Here is a 21,093-nt window from a genome sequence, read left to right as displayed (position 1 = left end):
CGACATGTTTCATATCGTGTGCTTTTAAGTGCTTACTTATATTGTTTTGAGAAGTTTAATCTATTTAACTTCTTATCACAGTCCTTACAGGCTGCTAGATATCTCTGGCCTGTATGCTGATATCAGAGGCGTAACTTAAAGCTCCTGGTCCCCAATGCAAAATTATAATGTTATATTAATAGTATTGGGCTCCCTATAAGGAGAAGAGAGGCCTGATGGGCCCCCAAAAGCTACTGGGCTCGGGTGCGACCGCATCCCCTGCACCCACTATAGTTACGCCCCTGGCTGATATGTGCGGAATATCAAATCCATCATTGGTTGGTTTGCTTTTTTTGTTGAGTCATTTTATGAATTTGGAATATTGTCGGGTGCAGTAAGTTTTAAAGGAATACTTGGGAGAAGCTAATACATTGTGTTATATCAAGTGTAGAGCCTGAGGGGGCATTGTATGAGAGGAGAATCCCTGTGTAATACATTGTGCCCTGAGACACTGTACTACACGAGATGTGTTCATTTTGCTTGGAGTATTCATTTAATGACAGACTGTCAACATTCTATAGCTATTTTTTGGATCTTCAGAGAGTCTTTTAAAATGGGGTTGATATCCTTGAAGAGTTGGCAGTTCTACTGCAAAAGTGCATGCCACCAGTATGTGCTAACTGCATATGTATTTTTATTTCTCCCCTATGTATATATTGTGCTGCCCCAAGTGGTGCATGGAGAGTAATGCTATGGTGAAACTACTGGCAGTTTATTGAGAGTGCCTTGCTGTCAGTGTTTATGTTGAACCCTGTTAATAAGAGGCTGTCCTCTGGCTTTGAGGGTCCTTACTGGTACTGTTAATGGAGGTATGTTATGGTGTTTGTAGTCTGCATTTATGGAAAAAATTAAATTAAAAAAATTCCTTATTTTAAGCCTTGATGAAATTGATGTGCAAAAGTAAGCAAGTATGTGAGGCACAGATGTCCTATTAATCCTATTGAGAATTCAGTTCCATTCTCATGTATTGATGGGTCACACCAATGTTTCTGGAAAGCCTATAATAAGCAAATCTTGGATTTACTCCATCATCTATTATCTGTGGTTATTATAACCATTCCCATGCAGTATAACATCCCACCTTGTCCTATAGCCATAATGCACGTTAATTACTGAGCAGCATTATTGTATAAAGTTCTAATACAACCCTTCACATTATTCAGTTAGCCTGCAGGGAATGGTGGAGGTCATGCAAGTACATTCCCAGACTCGGGGCTTGTTGAGGTAATCAAAGCTGTAGTAGGTGGGGAACTAGCACCTGTTTTTGCCTGCAGGTTGTGATTCAGTATGCGTACGTGAGGACAGAAAGACGATCTTAGGAAGAAAGAGAGAAATATGCTAACCGCATAACATAGCACAGAGGCTATTAACTTACTATAGCATAGGGTATGTATTCTTCAAGTGGTTACTTTCAACCTTCCTGAACCAACCGCATTTCACAGTTCTGCTATACTTTAGGTTACCCAACAGTAACGTTTAAACTACTCTGCATGACTAAATGATTTTCTCACAATTAATTTTTTTTGCAATAAAGGTTTTATTAAATTCTCCAACAAGAATATAAACGGAACATGCAAGGTAAAACTATAGAAAGGTACAACCTAAACCAGTCTTGCACAAAGGATAAGTCTGTCAGCAGACCAACATACCATTAATGAGTAGATATTAAAAAGTCTTTTTTTTAAATAGTAAGATACCAAGGACTGAGCGATAAATGCCAGACCTCCAGCAGATAGGTTAAACATTGTGGTGTACTAACATTCAAACAATATAGAGGAGAACACCAGGAGAATGGAGGGGAGCAGGCTAGCGAGAACAGAAAGGAGTGAACTAGAGAAAATAAAAAAGGGGGGTAGGCTGGAAAGGGGGTTATGGACCTGGACAGCTACCTCTGCTCAATATAATGAAAGGTGTGGGGGATCTGGTCTGGGAAACCCTGAAGCAAGGCTGCTCTGTGAAGAAGGTGAAATTAAACCAATGGAACCAGGTTCTCTCTACTGTATGCATGTTTCTCTTACCAAAGGTGGTCATGTGCTCCATCTGCATAATGTCATTAACCTAAGCAAACCAGGAAATGGTAGGGGTAGAGAAGATTTCCACAGGGGAAGAAACGCAAGTGTCTTAGGATCATTTATATTTCCGAAGGGAGATACTGCTGTAATGGAAAAGGAAGAGACCTGCGTCAAGTGGGAATATCGAGCCTGCAATATCTGAGGTGATTCGGTGGACTGTTTCCCAATGAAATGAGGGTGACCAATTCTTGGGGGAAGAACACAACAAACTGTACAGCAATGAGAGGGTGTGACGGACATACCCCTGAGCAGAAAATAAGGATCTTAATGCTGTCAAAAGAGGAGCCATACATGTGGAGGGGGAGAGAAGAAAGGAAGTAGGAAAGCTGAATGTGGCACCAGGCTTCCAATGGAGAGAGTTCAGAAAATTAGTGAGACAGGATCCCGTGGCCCAGGTGGTGCCAGACAGGAAATGTCAGGCTTGAAATGCTCTCACAATTTCTAGGGACAATAGAGGCTATCTTTAAACTTAAAGCCAGCTTTGGCCTTTTATGACATGGAAAGTTTTTTTTGTCACTTCTTCCAAAAAACTATTACTTTAAACTGTTTTCATTGCTGTAGCTGTATGAGGATTCATGAACTACTTGAATTTTTAATGTCAACATTTTGGGGTACATATAATGTAATGGAAAAAAAGCAATTCCACAATTAATTTTATGGTGTTCACACTGTATTAATTAGCTTGCTGATCTTCTGTCTATAGTGATGTGTTGCTTCTGTATACATCTTGAGATTTGTGGTAAAAGACATGTTTGTGATTGCAATTTTTGCGCTTGGACCTTTATAACAATGTTTTAAGAACTGTAGTTGGTCACTTGGACGGCCAAGAATTACAGTATGCCAAGTAATGGCACATTGAGATTTGTCATGATGACACTACTATTATATGTATTAGTTACTTCAGCTCTGTCTTTTTCAGTAACTCCTTTTATACTTGGATTAGGTGGTTTGTGATATCGAGTACAACTTTTACACGATAAGAGATAATCCTGCTGATGGTCAAACAAGATTTATATTGTTATAGTGTATAAACACTTGGCATTGCGCAGTCTGGCTGCTTAGAAACATTATCCAAAGTCACCTTTAAAGGGTTTATTTACATCTGTCCTTTGTGGCTGAGATGGGAATACCGGTTTGCATGCCATGGGTAGAGGTGCCTGAGATTACAGAAGTAGCTGAACTGTCTGCTATATGCTCTTTCCATAACCCCGATTAGCCTGGTGCCATACAGATGAGTAGTGATATGTGAACTTTTGCAAAGTTCAATTTGGCCAGTTCACCAAAGTTTTGCTGAAAGTTTGGTTCAGTCTGAATTAGTTCGAACTGGACCAGAATTTCACCCAAATGCCTAAAACTGGTGTATAACACTGTCTAAGAGCCATAAAAGCCCTGTATAACACTCAGGCTTTTATCACTGTTAGACAGTTTTAGACATCAGTGTTTAGGGCTAGTGTTGAGTGAACCGAACCAGTAGAAACGTGCTTCTGGTTTAACTTTGCTAGAAGCTTAGTTTGGGTTCGTGTCGAACCAAACTTTTAACAAAGCTCCACATGAAACATGGTTCTACTGGTTCAGTTTGCTCAACACTACAGATAATTATTCCCATCTCAGATATGATTGACTGAAATCAGAATATTCGTTTTTTAAAGCCTGGACCATGTAATTTGTTTTTCCCCAAACTCTATAAATAAGCTTTCCCTAAATAGCAAATAAGCCGTTTTATGCAACCACATCTAAAAATGATTCCCTACAGGGTTTAATTGTCAGGTAAACACTGAGACACAATTTCTAGCAATGTACGTGACCAACTTTGTTAAATATTTTGACCTCTTCTTAAGAAATTGTATCTATTGGGAGACTTTTGTGTAAAATAACACAGCTGTTGCCGTACCTAGTTCACAGTGTTCTAAATATAGGGCGACTTGCCCTGCGGAGAGCCTATTGATTATGAAGAATAGCTGCATTCTGCTGCCTGCTCCACATAATGGGAAGCGTGAGTCTATTTTTAGGAACAGAAGTGTGTGAACTGTGTCGCTATTGCATATTGCTTCTTAATCATGTTTTGACATTAAAGTAACTCCAAAGTAAAGAAAGTTTAAAGAAATACTAAACAGAAGATAGACAAAGATATTTTTTTAAAACCCAACACTTCCTCCATTAATCTTCTTCTTCTACTTTGATCCTGTTTTCTCTTATATTACATTTAAAACTGAGAGATTGCTAATAAATCTCTCTGTCCCCTGTCGATCAGCCATGTAACCCTCCTCCTCACTGTCCTGTGCTGTAGATTGAATTGTCCTTTAAAAGGGTTGTCCAGCTTTAAACTATTTATGGCCTATCCTCATCAATAGTAAATCAGTGGGGGTCTGCCACCTGAGAATCCCACCAATCAGCTGTTTGCATGGCTGGTGCGCTTGTGCACAGAGCTGATTTCTGCCAGAAGCAGACGGCCTTCCCTCTGGGACCTGCACCTGAGGAGAATGGAACCCGACCTACTGGGGAGATGACAACCACATTCAGGGGGGTATGAATGAAGAGATGGCCAGGGCTCTGTACATTTACTAGTATAGGGATAATGGAAAGCACCAAACATGCTTACTCAGCTATTTCTCCCATATAAGTGCATGGAGAGAGCTGGACACTTGCATGGCCTTCTCTACTTTCCTTCTCCATCTGGATGCAGTGGCTGTCTCATCAGGCAGAACAGAGAACTTCACATTAGGCTGGGTTCACAGGAGCATAATTCTCTGAGTTTGGACTCCAAGAAATATATGCGTGGCACGCAGCCAGTATGCAGTGACATAGTACACTTGCTGTATGTCACCAATTGCCATGCACTATCTTGGCATGTATGCATGCGTAATACACGCCAAGATAGAACGTGCTGTGATTTTCTTGTGCGTGTATTTTTCGCAATTCATGTGAGCGGCAACATGGTAGCCTATAGCAGATTGGTACAGTGTATTATGTGCACAAAACCCATGCACATAATACACTGTGACAATGCGCTTGTGTGAGCCTGGCCTAAATGTGAGTACCAGAGGTGGGCCTTGCATGTATCAGACATTTTTGGCATATCTTGTGGGAATACCCCTTTAATATCCCCAGGCGTGTTTTTATGTTTTCTCTATGTAGAAATACATGTTCTGCTCTTGACCTGCAAAAATAAACTAAAGTTCTTTTTTTTCCTGCAGCTCCCCGTGACTCCCTATTAACAGTACAAAGAGCTCAGCTCTACTCAGCCATGAAGAACTTCAAGCAAGCCCTTAATGATGCTGATACTATCTGCAGAAAACAACCACTCTGGCCTAAGGTAAATAGCTAGTAGTTGCCCCTACAGCTAAGTAGTTATGTATCGCAATGTGAGTCATAACGCTGAAAAGAAGCTGTTCTTTTTAAGTAGCAAAATTTATTAAAGTGATAATGAGTATGTAAAAAAGTTGGAATTTCACCAGAAACAGAAGACTGAGTCATTAAAGGGAACCTGTCACAAAAACGACTTCCCTCTTAAAAAACTGCTTTCTAATCTTCAGGATTTCTTAAATCGAACCTATCGGGTTGCATGAGCACCATAAACTAAGTTTCTGGGCTTACAGGACCGGGGCCACTGATGGTGGGGTTGTGTATGTTATACTTGCCTGCCTTCCGGCTCCTTTGCTGTCTAGAAGTCAGCTCTATGTCCTTTTTTGAGCCATAATCGTTGTGTGTAAAGGTGCGCCCATCGTGCATTTACCGTGCACTTTTCGTCCATCGCTGACTTCAGGTCTGCATGAAATCCTCGTCCATCAGGACAATAAGATTAAACGGACCGCACGCTGAGTTCTCCGCGGACAGCGCTGTTAACAGCTGATAACCTTCTTTAACAGCTGTTAACAGCCACTGTCCCACTGAAGAACAATAGCAATGTATTTAGAGAACAGACCACCAGCTGTTCTCTAAATACATGCAATGAAGTACTTAAGGGCTGATTTAACCAAGTAGTACCTATGCAAAATGATCGCTCAAAATTGTCAGTTTCTGACGAATTTTGAGCGATCATCTGTGCATGTAAATGTACCTTGAGACTTATCTTCGCATTCAGTGCCCACGCATTTGTAGAACAGTGGCACACATTTACTATTCAAACTATGGCAGTTTTCTGGCTCAGTAATTATCATACTAGTGTTTGTAGGTCTATTGTTATACAATGTAATGTATTACAAAATCAACTGCTATTTTTCTTGCATGCTGGACTTGGTAAAAAAAAGAAATACGTGTCCTACTTTTAACAGCAATGTGCTCCAATACACAATGTAACCTAATTATGAAAGAGAAAATGCAGAATGATGAATGTCACAAGTTACATTCCACAGATTTGCTCACCGATGATAACTGACCAGGGTGTTTCAGTTCAATCTTAAGGCCATGCCTGCAGCAACGAGGCCTCACGACCTGCATTACTACCGTATTCCATCACATATGTTTAATCTCTTTATTAATGTGGCAGGCAATACATCATTTATACATTTTCTTGTCTCCTGAGAACATCATGTCCTTTGCTGTTAGTGTAATCCTGTGTGCCAGTTTAATAGAGAGGATTATTTTTAGAAAGCGTGGTACAAGATGCTTGCTTAATCGCTTTTAAAGCATGTCACGTTGTTGTGTGTGCAGGGACATTATGCGAAGGCACTGGCGCTTTCTGGACTGGGAAGGATGGAAGAGTCTTTGAAGGAATTTCTGCATTGTATTGCCTTAAACCCTGACTGGAGTTCAGTGAAGGTGGAAGCCCAAAAGGTAGCGCTGAGAATTGTGCACTTTTTTTTCTTTATGAATAGTCAATGTTTTAAGTTACCCATCTTGTTCATTTTATTAGCTTGTGACTGATACATTTAGTACTCTGCAAACCCTTGTATGTGCTCAAAACCATCGTCAGTCACACAGTTTCAGGTTTGTGATTAAATGTGATACATTTGGAAAGCATTTTACCCTGGTTTATACATAAATGGATGACAAACCGAAATATAAAGTGATAAACATAAGAGGCAGGGCCTGATTACGGGGGAGTAGAGACGCGTTTCAGCTCAGCTCCTGCCCTGAGTTCGGCCTAACGCCATGTGTATCTAATCTACAAGGTGACAGAAAGCCCTCAAATCTGCAATAGGAATTGTCACCAGCATTCTCTTGCTGCAGGGATCTGGACATTTCTTTTGGCAATAGCCCAATAGAACTGTTGTGGGCCACAACTGCCATGGCAAACCTGGACCAGCCACGTCTATTGCCTGACTCTCCTATTTGGGACAGTATGCCTGCACTGGGTAAGAAGAATACCTGGGCCGCCTGATCTGACTTCTCCACAGTCCAGATACACCGGACAGAGCCTTCACCACCAAACTTCCTCTCCAACCATGTCTGACATGATTGCTGTGGAGGCTTAACTCACTTCATTTAGTCACACACATTGTAGTTCTTCACCCCCGTCAGGACCCTCAGTGAGACAGCGGAGCTCTTCAGCAGAGTGAACCCCCGCCACCCATGGTTGAGCCTCAAATATGAGACCTCATGCCTCCACCCCCCTCACAAATTTTGTCCCTGAACCCACCAACTCCCCTTTTGCTTATCCTGTTTTGTGAAGCGCCTCTTGCAACAGAATAGTCATTCTCCGTCATTATCAGTGGGAGACCATACTCTTTTCGGTATGAAGTTGCTCTTGCTGAATTCAGAAAACTGATCTATTGCACTAGATCCATGGCCACAAGGGAAGACTTAGAGACTTATATACCATGCCTACAGACTTCAATAGATCTGAGATAACCTCCATTAAATCTGAGGTACAGCAGATTGAGAAGCAAGTTTCCTTATGACTCTATAGCTGCGCTTGCTGCACGGATGAACACCCAGGATTCCATCTTTTCTACTCACACTTATTAGTTACAGTATCTGGCGGACTCTCTGGATGATGCTGATAATAGAGGGAGGAACAATAAGAGTACAGGCCTTCCTTAAACTATAGAGCAGCAACAACTGGAGGAGACCCCTGGCCAAATATTCAATAATATCCTTGATTCCTAGAGATACACCCTTGGAATTGGACCACCCCATTGACTCCAGATACACTGACCCAGAGCACGTATGATGTTATATGCCAGGTTCCTAGATACCAGCTAAAAGATGCCATCATGCATAAAGAATGGGATATGCATACAGTGTTATAGCAAGAAACACCTATTCAGCTGCTGCCGGATCTATCATGTCCCATGCTCCAAAAGAGAAGAGCTCTACGGCCCCTTCTGGACAATCTTTGCCAGTCAAATATTGTTTACACCTGGGGTTTGTGCCTTCTGTCTACAAGTCCACCATAATGTTAGACTATTTGTACTCTGCCACCCTAGAGATCTCACCACCTTCTCTGTTGACTTTAGGCTTCTGGCTGCTTCCATATTGGAGTGGCATGCCTTAGCGCAGAACTAGGTGTTGTTCTATTACTGTACTTTACCTCACTAGTTTACCCTCTCAAATTTGGATTGTTTCCTTGCTCTACTTTATAGATTCATAGTGCAACTGAGTTTTCAATGTTATTAGGTGTCTGTGCTCTGAGTCAGGGAGTGGAAAGGTTCCTCTCATGACAAGCTGATCTTTCACTGGGGAATTTTCAATTTACAATGTGAAGTATGGGTCCTTTTTACTTTAGCAACCCCAAATGAAAAAGTTTGTTGTCTTTTCTGTTGTTCCCTGAAGCAGGGCTGCCCTCTCTGATTTTCTCTCTGTTCTGGCTAAATTTAGTCTTTCTTCTTCTTTTTTGTTTACTTCCCCCTCTCTTCACTACATTTTCCCTAAACCTATTTTATTTTCCCCCCTTTTTAATGCCCCTTTCTCCCTCCTTTTCCATGCCCATGCCTCCTTTAAACTGTTGCCTGTTTACTACAAGGGGTTTGAATGATCCACAGAAGCGTAGCCATATTCTGTACTAGATGCTGAAGCAGAGAGCACAAACTGTCTTTTTGCAGAAGACTCACATCCAGGCAGGACATGTTCCTGCCACTCATGATAGATATTATACCTCCTGGATTCACAGTTGGAACCTGAATGCAAAGTCAAAAAGCTCTTTGATTGCTATCGACAAAGCTCTGCAGCATGAGGTAATAGATATCCTATTGACCTTGATGGCAGATTTGTCTTTCTTAAATTGAAATTTTGAAACTCACTTGTTTGTTCTGGCTAACTGGTATCCCCATTCCCAAAGACACATTGGGGGCTTGTAACAGTATTGTTATAGCAGATAGAACGAATTTTGTGACCACCCAGTTGCGACCACTTAAACAGTCTCTGCACCACCTCCAGCTGGTTGATGTATGGGGGATTTTACCCTTGTGATAGGTATGTCTTTTTTCTCCCATCCCCAACAGATATCTAGCCGCCTATGTTTCTTTTTAATGATCCACCATGTTCTGTCCTGGAGCCCTTCCCCTGATATTGGGTCTACTCTTTGATTTGAACACACATTTCTCTGTCATCTGCTTTAATGATAACTTCTTCAAAGTGCTGGTCTGCCTAGCAGAAACTAAGAACTGTGTTAAAGACTTTATTCTTACCCATTCCTCTGATACTACGCCCTTCCACACAATTGGGAGGATTTGAAATGTGTAACCTGAGGAATTTTAATTAAACACAGGGCAAGGCTCGAAAGGGAGAGAGCTACTAAAATATCTTCACTTCTCAATACTATCTGAACCCTGGAAATGACCTATAAGAGTAATGTTTTCCCTTCAATCCTTAACAAATTGCTTATTACTAGAGAGAAATTGATATCTTTGTTAGATCAAAACTATTTGAGCTATAGAGACTATACTAAAATATATTTTTATGAACATTTGAATAAATGTAGCCAAGCTCACTATCTTCAGTCCAGAAAGTTACATACATTCATCCCCAGATTAAAACGACAGTGGGCGAGGATTAACATGATCCTCGTAAGATTCCTGACACCTTTTGGGAATTCTGTCATGAATTGTATAACATCAAGAGCCAGTTTGATGACATGCCCCAGAAGCCTTACAATAAAATATTATGACATTTCACGGAAACTGTCTTCCCTCCAATTCCTGAAGCAACTGAAATCTTCCTACATTTTTTAGGGAACCCATCACTCTGTTTCTTATGAAAGTGGTCAATTAAATCTCACCAACGTCCGCTTTTACTCACTAATTCCTTATGGCCCTCATTACAGTTATACCAAAAGCTGATAAAGACTGCACCACTTATGCAAACTATTGTTATGTTTCACTGATAAACATTGATTTTAAATATTTTGCCAAGGTACTAGCTAATAGACTAAGCCTGATATTGTCATTCCTGAAACCACACAAATAAAACCCTATTCCTGATTGACAGGACCAGAGTTCTATAAGATCCTCTTCGCCTCCGGTCTGTTGATGCAGAGAAGCGATTCGACTGTGTACACTGGGGTTTACTAAGAGCTTGGGACTGAAGTTACTTGGGAAAATTCTGGCCCCTTATGGTGATCCCACAGCTCAGGTTCAGACGAACCATATTGTCACGTTCGAGTGACGCTAGAGCACCACGCCCAACATGGACGTAGGACGGTGTTCAGACAGAGCCGCAAAAGCACACACAATAATGCTGAGAAAGACTACATCACTCAAGGCAATAGAAGATGGAGAAACTTGCCCCTTACTAGTCAAGAAGATGGAGAACCCCTTCCTAAATGGGGAGTTAGCTTCTTGGTAAGGACAACCACACTGTGTTCATCTAGGACCTGACTATTCCTCAGAAGGCACCTGGAGGGATGCACTAAGCACCTCAAAGCAACTGTGCAAACACTAACAAACAAAAGGAAAGAAAACCAGTACTTATATGAATGTAGAAAGCTTTCACCCAGGATAGAGGCTCCAACCATACCTCCAACTTGAACTGAATAAACAACAATGGACAAGGGGAGGGGTAGGAATATAACGCTCTCTTCACCTGCTGATAGGTAGCACAGATAAGGAACCACACCCAAAACCCTTTCTCACAGGTAGGACTCTCAGGTAGAATACCAGCATGCAGCATACAGGTACTGATAGCAACCAGCAGCCCCCGCACGCCTGTCATTGTTTGGTCATGGTAATGTGCTTAAGATGGACATTACCTCTAGAATCATCTGTGTCTTTAATGACCATCCTAAAAGGCCCCCAAACGCTTTCATTTAATAATGACAAACAGCCTTCTCCAAATTTGTTGGATTGGGGGGGGAGGGGGGCTCATCAGTTTCTAACTCTCTCATCCCAAATCCTCAGGGAGAGTGGGACTTCACAAACCCAAACTGTATTACTCTACATAGATCTTGCTCTGTGTCTTTGATTTGCATTTCTACACAAACTTGCGAAACAATGAGTGAGTTTGGAAATAAACTTGACTTGGCCCCACATTCATAAATTGCACAAGGCTTCCATCAGTGGTAGAATGGATACAGGAAGTAAATCACATTGTGCAAATGGAAGAATTAATAGCAGAGGACCCCACCAACCCTAGTAAATGTCTAATCCTCTGGTAACCCTGGACTGCATTTCAGGACTCTCCAGATTTTCAAAACCCAAATGGCTAGGATAATCCCCTGACTCTTAGCATGAGCTATGGTGGGTCTACATACGTGCTTGCATAGGAGTAGGGGCCCCTCCTTACTTCCCTCCTCCCCTTTTTTCTTTCTTTCTTTTTCTATTTCTTTCTATTCCTTCTCTTTCCTTTCTTCTTTCTAGTTTATGTGTTCTTTTGTGACTTTTTGGAGTAGAGTACATCCAGACTACATTTCAACTCATATGTGTCACAATGATTTTCCGCCCTTCTTAAATATCACCTTGACATTGGATGGGGCAGTGATCTTTTATTTGACATCTACTATAAAATTCCAAACTTTTCGCACCATCATTTGTGCTTTGCATTTACAATTTTGTTATTTATTTCTTTAAAACCAAATAAACAAATTAAACATACATTAATAAATATGAAATAATAAGGGCTCATGCCCCCGGGCGGGTCAGATTCCCCCTGTGAAATATTGCAGCGGAATCAGACCTGGTGCCCCCCCAGAGACCCTATACTCACCTCTTCGGATCCACTGCGAGTGTCTCGCCTGGCAAGCTGGTGCACATGCGCCGTGCAGCGCTTGACGTTGTGGCGCTGGGCGGTGACGTGGATTCTTGCGGTACTTCCGCTGGGCTCACAGCAGAAGTATCACGGGACGGACGTCTTCCATTGACTGCAATGGAAGCCGTCAGCGCTATTTTCTGCATAGAATAGAACATGCTGCGATTGTCCCCAGAAAATCGTAGTTGGTTTTTACTTGTGGGCATAAGAGAATCATTTACCACAGCATGTCTATGAACAGACATTGCAGCGATAATCCGTCCGTGGGCATTAGGCCTTAGACAAGCTCTTATAAAACTGTCCAGAAGCACTGATCATGTTTACAGCCTAGCTGAGAATCCATATATCTAATCAAACCCTCATCTTCGATTACCTGAACAGTGAGCAAAATGCAGTCCATCACAAATACAGAACTGTAGTGTGTCTCACCTGTATACAGAGAACCTTAGGCATATTGGTAATCTTAATTCTTAACAGCATACTGAGTCTTCTCAATATGTATGAATTTCCTTAGATTTAGTAGGTAAGTTACCTGGATCTGTATTTCCAGTGTGCCCAAACAATCCTACCATATGAAGTCTTACTGCTGTTTACTTTGCCCATAGGGGTTATCACTCAACCATTTCCAGTCTCAGAATGGTATATATACTGAAATGCCACTTTGTTAGAGACAATTGCCCTTTCATTATTGGAGCTTCCCTGTATGGAAATTAGACATGTGATCCCAAAAGCACAGCATAAAATCAAGTGAGCAAGTTTTCTGTAGATCATTTTCAGTTTGAATCCACATTAACAAGGGAAAATGCAGCAATCTGAGCAATCTTGAATGTGGCATGGCCATCGGTGTTAGACTAGCTGGGGCCAGTGTTTTAAAAACTACCAAACTTGGGGTTTTCTTGTGCAATGTTATGGAGAGTATATTCAGAATGGTGTGATCAAGAAAAAACAACCAGTGAAAGATGATGCTGTGGATGTAAACAACTCAGCAAAAGGTGTCAGAAGAGGATGTCAAGAATCGTTCTGAGGCACAGGCAGTACACAGTCAAGAAATTTGTAGGCAAATACATGTTGGAGCTCCAACTAACATGTCTAAATGCACAACTAATCATTCCTTAGCACAGATAGGCTAAAACGGCAGACGCCTAGTTTGAGCATCATTGCTGTCCAAGAGAAACAGAAAGGCAAGGGCAAAAGAGCACAAAAATTATTCCTGCTCAGGTGAATTTGGTTTTTGTTTATACCATGCTAATGGGAGGTTCAGAATTTGGTGCAGGCAACGTGAATAGTTTAACCCTCCCTGTCAGGTGTCAACAGTTCAGACAGGTGGAGTAATGGTTTCTTGGCACACATGGATCCTCTGATACCTGTGGAATGCATGCCACAACAAATTACTGCGATCTGAAGGTCAAAGAAGGTCCAATACACTTCTAGATTGTTGTGCAAAGTTAATTTGGTTATTAGTACTTTTATGATTTGATTCATTCTGTATGGAAAGTGGGCCGATAACCAGTACAGACATGAGTATAGATTTTAGAAATAGTTATTATACAACATCAAGAACAGAATGCACAGCACTAATTACACATGAAGACAATTCAGCTACTTCTGCTGTATTTCCAAATTATTTTATTCACTTATTTAGTTATTTTTTTACAGAATACCCTGTGACTGAGGTCATTATGATCATAACTGCATTTTCTGATTTTTCTCTATGATGCCTTTGTTTACTCCCTTGGTTTTCATAGAAATCATGGACTGGCAAAAAAACATGCCATTAACGTAGCCGAAATGTAGAAATCAAAAAGGTAAAATACCAAGCGCATATATTTCAGTAAAGCTCCTCAAACAAGTGTGGCAGAAATCTGGTTTATGCTTTACACAAAAGGTCAGGGTTTAAGCTTACGTGGTCTCCCCATCACTGGGAGAACAGTAGGGGGCTGTGGTGGTAATCCTTGTTCTGAAACTCCTCTGTCAAGCAACATGATTGGAAACCTATTCGCTTAGCAGCTTTTGATCAATCAGCATCATGGAAAATGGTCTAGATAATGTAGACTAAGCACTTCAGGGCACTTCTTCCTATGTAGTACTTGAGCCACAGCTGCATTTAGTGCAATGTCCTTTTAATAGCCATATGTTTAAAACTCAGTGTCCTGCTGTGTAGTGTCCAATTTAAGGGAAGGTAGACATATGCCTGATGGACTGCCACACAACACCTATAGGATGCAGTGGTTAGCGGATATTCATGAGAATAGAGTATGGCATTTCAGAAAAAGTCAGTGACATAATTGTGCAACACATTAATTAGCTATTAGGTATGTTAGTGTAAGGCTGCCTCCACTCTTTGTAGGTGATCAGAACTGCCATTTATGTTTGGTAAAACCAAGACCTCTATAGCAGTTACATGTCAGGGCACTTAGAGCACTTGCTGGGTATTAATCAGGTTACTTACAGCATCTGCTCTCTTTTGATTGCTATTTTATAATCTACACGTAATACATTGCATTATTTATCTGGTACTGGTATTATGATTTACAGCTTGTAGTATTTTCTAAAGCTGCATTCATGGTTCTGTTTGATTTAATGGAAACTGTCAGCAAGCTTGTTTACAGATTCTACTAATGCAGTGGAGCAATTAGTTTTTCCATTATCAAATTACTGTACAATGCCTCATGTAGTAATTGCACTTTCCAAGAAGCAAATCACCAGTTCTGTGCAAATATTGGAAGATTTTAGCTCTGAAGGTAGAATTGTGAATCCTTTTTGTGGAATGCAATACAGGCTATACCTTAGGATAAGTACAAGATAAGTAATGCTATGTATCTACAAAGTTACCCTTACAGTCCTTTTCCATGGGACAACCTGTTGGGCGCTTGATCGTTCCTGTGGTATATCCACCTTTGCAGGCAATTGTCCTTTACTGTCCCAATAAATCTAAAGGCTCATTTACACTGAGCGATGATCGCTCAAAGATCGCTCAAACGACAGTTTGAGTGACAGCTTTGAGTGATCATTTTGCATAAATTTTTAAGTAGCTACTCAGCTACTTAAGAGCAATTAAGTGTGCAAATAAAGCCCTAGCTGAAAGCAGTTAATAGCCTGAGGGCTCTAATCTGCTTTCAGTTCTTTTGTTCTCCAGCGGGAAACAATGCTATCAGCACTCCCCATGGAGAACTCCTGATAAGGCTAAAGGACGATTTTTAGGTTGGACTGAATTTAACGATCAGCTAGCAGTGCACAAAAAGTGCACGACGGCCGCCGTTTAGACGCAACGATTATTGCTCAAACGATCGCTTTTTAGCAATCTTTGAGCGATCATCGCTTCGTGTAAATGGGCCTTAAGTTGGAAAATTTAAGCAACTTTGAAATAGGTCTGAGGAACGTTTTAATTTTCTGTACATTGAGGGAAAACAAATTGTTTGTGGAGATGGATATAGCCTTTAACTTTTCATATAGATTTATTCTACATGTAACTAGAAAATGATATCGACATACTCTTATAAGATGTAACCTAAATAGTTTTTTAATTTTTTTTTTTTCTCAGTTGATGTGTGAAATGTTGTTTCCAGCCTTTGAGAATGTCCAGGCCAGTTTTACAGCCCGCGCCCCAGCTCCATATACTAGATTGAAACCAATCTCTTTAAATGGTCCAAGCTGCTCTCCTACTATAGATGATGTAGCTCTGCCAGGGGGCTCGAAGGTAAAGTTTATTGATTTGAGTACTATTTCATATTATTAACATTAACCAACATCAATATATTTACTTATTCCCAGCTGTCGTTGTCTACTGGAGTTTGCAATCTAATTTCCCACAAATACACTGCAGGATCAATTTTATCACAAGACAGGTAATGTGCATGAGCATAGTGAAAACAGAAAACACCATGTAAATAAGCAAATTTTGTGTAGAAGCACATCATAGAGGCTAGGTCCCAACACATCCATCTTAATCATTAGAATGGTATTTAATATTTATTATGCCTTTTGATTGGTTACTCTCAACAGAGGCATGAGTTCCTACTAACAGTGATGGGTTTGTCATGTTTACAGGACCCAACTTTCAGACTAACCAAAGCCTCATTTCCAAAATCTGATCTGTTTCAAATGAAGAATATTCTAGACTGTCCTGATATATGTGACCTGCCGGATGACAAAGCAACAAAGACCCTTGGAATTGTCCTCTCTTGCCTTCCTGGTGTAGGTGTGAAGAGAAAACGTGCCAGCAGTTCTGAAGATGTTCATAGTTTTGATCTCCCTGCCAAAGTAATTAGAAATGGTAAGTAAATGTACCTTTACATGGGGCCATTATTGCCCGAATAATTGCCAGAAACAGTGATATCCGGAGATGGCTGTCCCATGTAGTCGATTGTCACTTCATTTCAGCTCACTGAAACGGAGCGATTAGCGAGTAAATTTCCACTAAGTGTAAACAGGAGTCGTTCAATCTTTGAATGACTGCCTGTTTGCAGTGAATGGAGGTGGGCGGTCTGACGTACTCCGCCCTATTCCTAAATGACTATCGCTCCTGTGTGAAATCACAGGATCAATAGTCTTTGGGACCGGCTGTCGAGCGCTTATGCACCCAACAGTTGTCTCATGTAAAGGAGCTTTTAAAAGAAATATCCTGGGGTATTCTGCCACAAAACATGATGCTGGTTACTTTATATTAAGCGAACATGAGTCAAATCCACAAGTCTCAATGCCTATCTGTAGCCAATCCGATATAGCATGCAGCACCCAGCAGTTAAATAAAAACAATGTTAAAAAGTATTTTTTTAAATTTTTTTAAAACCCTATTGTCACCAACACTTTGTTTACTCCACAGATGCTGAATCCCAGTGGGAAGAGCCTACCTCACAATTAGCAGTTAGAGAAATCCCCAAACATTTGGTGGACTCTTCAGATTTTGAGTGCTCTCTTTGTATGAGGTATTATTTTACAAATTCTTGTCGTTTTTCCTTTAAAAAGCATCTGCACTTCCAGAAAACTTTTCACTTGTCATATAGACATGTCAAAAGTGTTGATCAGTGGGGTTCCCGCTGCTGAGCCCCCCACTGATCACTAGAAAGAGGGGCTGCAGTGCTATATTTGCTAGGCTATGTTAGCCCGTTTTGGGCTGCTTCCGGCAGTTGAAGACGGACTCATAAATATGTAAAGAAAGCTTTTATACGTCTCTATGGGACCTTTCACACAGGACAGAATATTCAGCGTCACGGAGCATTCAGACCCATAATCTGCACTGCTAATATGCGGACTTTGGTTTGGATTTTAAAATAGCGGAATTCTGTGTGCAATTATGCATCAAAATCAGCAGTGTTAGCAGTGAGTTTCACGCATCTATTCCGTGCCGTGTTAAAGGTCCCTATGAAGCCGTCTTCAGCTGCCGGTGACAGACAAAAACGAGTGAACATAGCCAAGGGGGCACAGCATGCAGGTGAGTGCTGCAGCACCTTCATTCTAGCGAACAGTGGGACCTCCACTGATCAGTACTTTGGACACGTCTCTGTGACATGTCAAAAGTTTTCTGAAAGTGCTGGTACTCTTTAATACAGATATCCATGCAAGACAGGCATTAAAGTATATATTATGAATGTGTTGATAAATTACTTGTTTTCACTGGGTTACTAGCGCTGCAAATGACAAAATCCATTTTACTTTGAAATATTAAAAATGATGACCTGATCTGGCATATATGTATGTATGACGATACCGTATGTGTGTTCATAGGACACCAAATCCCAAACTTCAAACATATTCAAAAAGGATCACAGGAGAGGTCCATAGGATTATTGCTGCTCTATCCATTGGCTGGATAGATGTGTACCATTGCTTGTACCATTGTTTATACCAGGTTACCATGATACATGATTGTTAATGATGTACAACTCTTGTGCAAGCAATAAAGATAGGGGGAGGGCTACATATGTCTAAGCACTTTATAAAGGCAGTTTTCCCAAAACGTCTCATTTTACTGGCACTTTATGTATCTGGGATTATTTGAATCCTTTGGACCTCTCCTGTGATGCAGTGATCCTTTTCGTATATGCTTAATTTGTATAGCCAGACATACAGTACTGTCCAAGAGTTTTAGGCAGATATGGAAAAAATGCTGCATAATAATACTTTCAAAAATTAGAAGTGTTATAGTTTATTTCAATTAACAAAATGCAAAGTGAAGGAACAAAAGAAAAATCTAAATCGAATCAATGTCTAGTATGATCACCCTTTGCCTACAAACCGCCTTAGTTCTACTAGGTGCACTTAGTAGGATTATAGTCAGGTGTATGATTAAGCAATTATACCAAACAGGTGATAATGATCATCATCTTCATATGTAAGTTGAAGCACAGTCATTAACTGAAACAGAAACAGCTTTGTTGGAGGCTTAAAACTGGTGAGGAACAGCCAAACTCTGCTGTGAAGGTGAGATTGTATAAGACCCTTTCATATCACAGGTCACACACTGTGGCAAGATTAAGCTCCGTAACAAGACACAAGATGGTTATTTATACTGCATCAGCAATGTGTCCCCTAGGCAAAGATTTCAAAGCAGACTGGGCTCAATATATGCTGTTCAAGTTCTTTTGAAGAAACATAAAGAAACGGGAAAGTTGAGGACTGTAGACACAGTAGTTGGCCAAGGAAACAGTGCAGGAGATGAAAGACACATCATACTTCGCTTTGAAATCGAAAGATGTCTAGCAGTGCCGCAGCTCAGAACTAGCAGAAACCAGTGGATCCAGGTACACCCATTTACTGTTCGGAAAAGTCTGGCTATAAGTGGTCTTCATGGAAGAATTGCAAGCAAAAAGCCATACCTTTGACATAGAAACAAACCCAAGTGACTCAACTATGTACGAAAACATAAACACTGGAGTTCAGAAAAATGACAGCAGGTGCTCTGGACTGAGAAGACAAGATTTGAAATATTTGGCTGTAACAGAAGGTAGTTTGTTTGCAGAAAGACTGGAGAGTAGTACAATAATGAGTGTCTGCAGGTAACAGTGAAGCATGGTGGAAGTTCCTTGCAAGTTTGGCACTGCATTTCTCCAAATGGAGTTGGGGATGTGGTCAGGATTAATGGTGCTCTTAATGCTGAGAAAAGTAGGCAGATACTTTTCCATCATGCAATACCATCAGGAAGCCATTTGATTGGCTCCAAATTTATTCTGCAGAAGGTCAATGACCCCAAACATACAACCAACTTCATTAATTTGAACCTGTTGCCTCCTTACAGCACCATTAACTAAGTTAGAGTACTGTTAGTGGAGGAGACAAGGAGCCACGTGAGATATTTTTATACCCAACTGCTCCCTGATTCCTACAACACCTGTAACTGAAATCCACACGCTGCACTGAACACCCAACTCTTTTCATAGTGCACTGTGAAAAGAGTTGGATGTTCTGTGTGGCGTGTGGACTTCAGAACGGAACGGTGAGTAGTGGGTTAGTATGAAAAAATACCTCACCCGACTCCCTCTCATCTCCCCTAACAGCACCATAACTTTGTGTAGGAATGTGACCGGTTCCCTTCAAGAACTATCCTCAGCGTGAAGCAGAACAAGTAGCCCTAGAAGTGATGATGTTGCCCCCACAAAGCCCTGATTGCAACATCATTGAGTCTGCCCTGGATTACATGAAGATACAGAAAGATTTGAGCACACCTACATCCACAGACGATCTGTGGTTTGTTCTCCAAGATGTTTAAATTCCTTCAAAAACTGTGTGCAAATGTACCCAGAAGAATTTATGCTGTTTTAAAGCAAAGGGTGATTACACCAAATATTGATTCGATTTAGTTTTGTTCATTGAAAAAAATAGAAGTGTTATTAGTTTATTTTTGGAAGAGTTCTTACTTTGCAGCATTTATTCCACACCCGCCTAGCATTTTTGCACAATACTGTAAATTTCTATCAAGCATATTCATATAGTGAGAGAATAAAAGGAGGAGGGTTCCCTCTGTCATTGCCTGTCATGGGAACTGAGATAAGAAAGGGTTGATTGGTAAACAGAAAGAGTAGACCTACAAGAACTATAATCGGTGACCGTGTTAGTTGTTAGACTGACACTTCCTCTACCAGAAACATAATGCAGGTGAAAAGATCTAGAGATCAAATGGTTGAACTGTGCATAAAGGTTTAGGCTTGGAGAAATAGTTTTTATTGTTAAATGTAGGCATACTTGAATGGTAAGTAATTGCATTATTCTAGATTTCTTAGCTGCTTTGGTCACTGGAATAAGAAATGTTTTTTTTCAGCAGTACGGTGACTCATTTGTTGCCCTGCAGTGCTGTGGTCTTGGTTTTAAATCTCACCAAGGTCTACATCTGCATGGAGTTTATATATAATCCTAGGTTTGCGTGGGTTTCTTCCAGGTACTTCGATTTCCTCTCGCACTCCATAAATGGACTGAGAGGGTATTTGACTTCCTATGAAATTAACTCTAGTTGGCGTTGGGAGATGAGTGCATAGTTTGACAGCTGCACTTTGTGTTCCTTGTGTGATGAAAGCACAGAAATGGTTAGTCGTTGTTGTCATCATCAGCAAATAAATAGAGTTGTGAACCTGTAGGGAACAGCAAAACAGGAACAAAAATTTCTAATATAGCATTTAAATGGCATAATCACATGATATTTCACGAACAAAGAAACATCGTCACTGCTGTTTGGTCATAACACTGGTTCAGGGGACTGAGAATGAGGCTAGTTTCACACAAGCGTTTTATCGCAGCGATCTTGCCCTGATAAAACGGTGGCTGAGAATTGCGACCATCTGAAGCATTGGATTGCAATGTATTTGTTCAGATGGGCATTTCTCCAGTGCATAAAATTGGCTGGCCAGCAAAGATAGCGCATACGGTGTGC

The 21,093-nt window shown here is 40.8% G+C and overlaps 1 protein-coding gene across 1 annotated transcript in view; it reads left to right on the top strand.

Annotated features, from left to right (window-relative positions):
- Nucleotides 1-21,093, top strand: part of LONRF2 (LON peptidase N-terminal domain and ring finger 2) — a 68,239-nt gene that overhangs the window by 22,724 nt on the left and 24,422 nt on the right. The window contains exons 2-6 of the mRNA XM_066577171.1: nucleotides 5,306-5,424; nucleotides 6,762-6,884; nucleotides 15,775-15,930; nucleotides 16,281-16,506; nucleotides 17,056-17,158. Of these exons, the coding sequence (XP_066433268.1) occupies nucleotides 5,306-5,424; nucleotides 6,762-6,884; nucleotides 15,775-15,930; nucleotides 16,281-16,506; nucleotides 17,056-17,158 (727 nt within the window). The remainder of the gene's footprint in view (nucleotides 1-5,305; nucleotides 5,425-6,761; nucleotides 6,885-15,774; nucleotides 15,931-16,280; nucleotides 16,507-17,055; nucleotides 17,159-21,093) is intronic.

Source organism: Eleutherodactylus coqui, chromosome 1 (assembly GCF_035609145.1).
Source record: "Eleutherodactylus coqui strain aEleCoq1 chromosome 1, aEleCoq1.hap1, whole genome shotgun sequence".
Lineage (NCBI taxonomy): Eukaryota > Metazoa > Chordata > Amphibia > Anura > Eleutherodactylidae > Eleutherodactylus > Eleutherodactylus coqui.
This window is presented reverse-complemented; position numbering and strand designations above follow the sequence as displayed.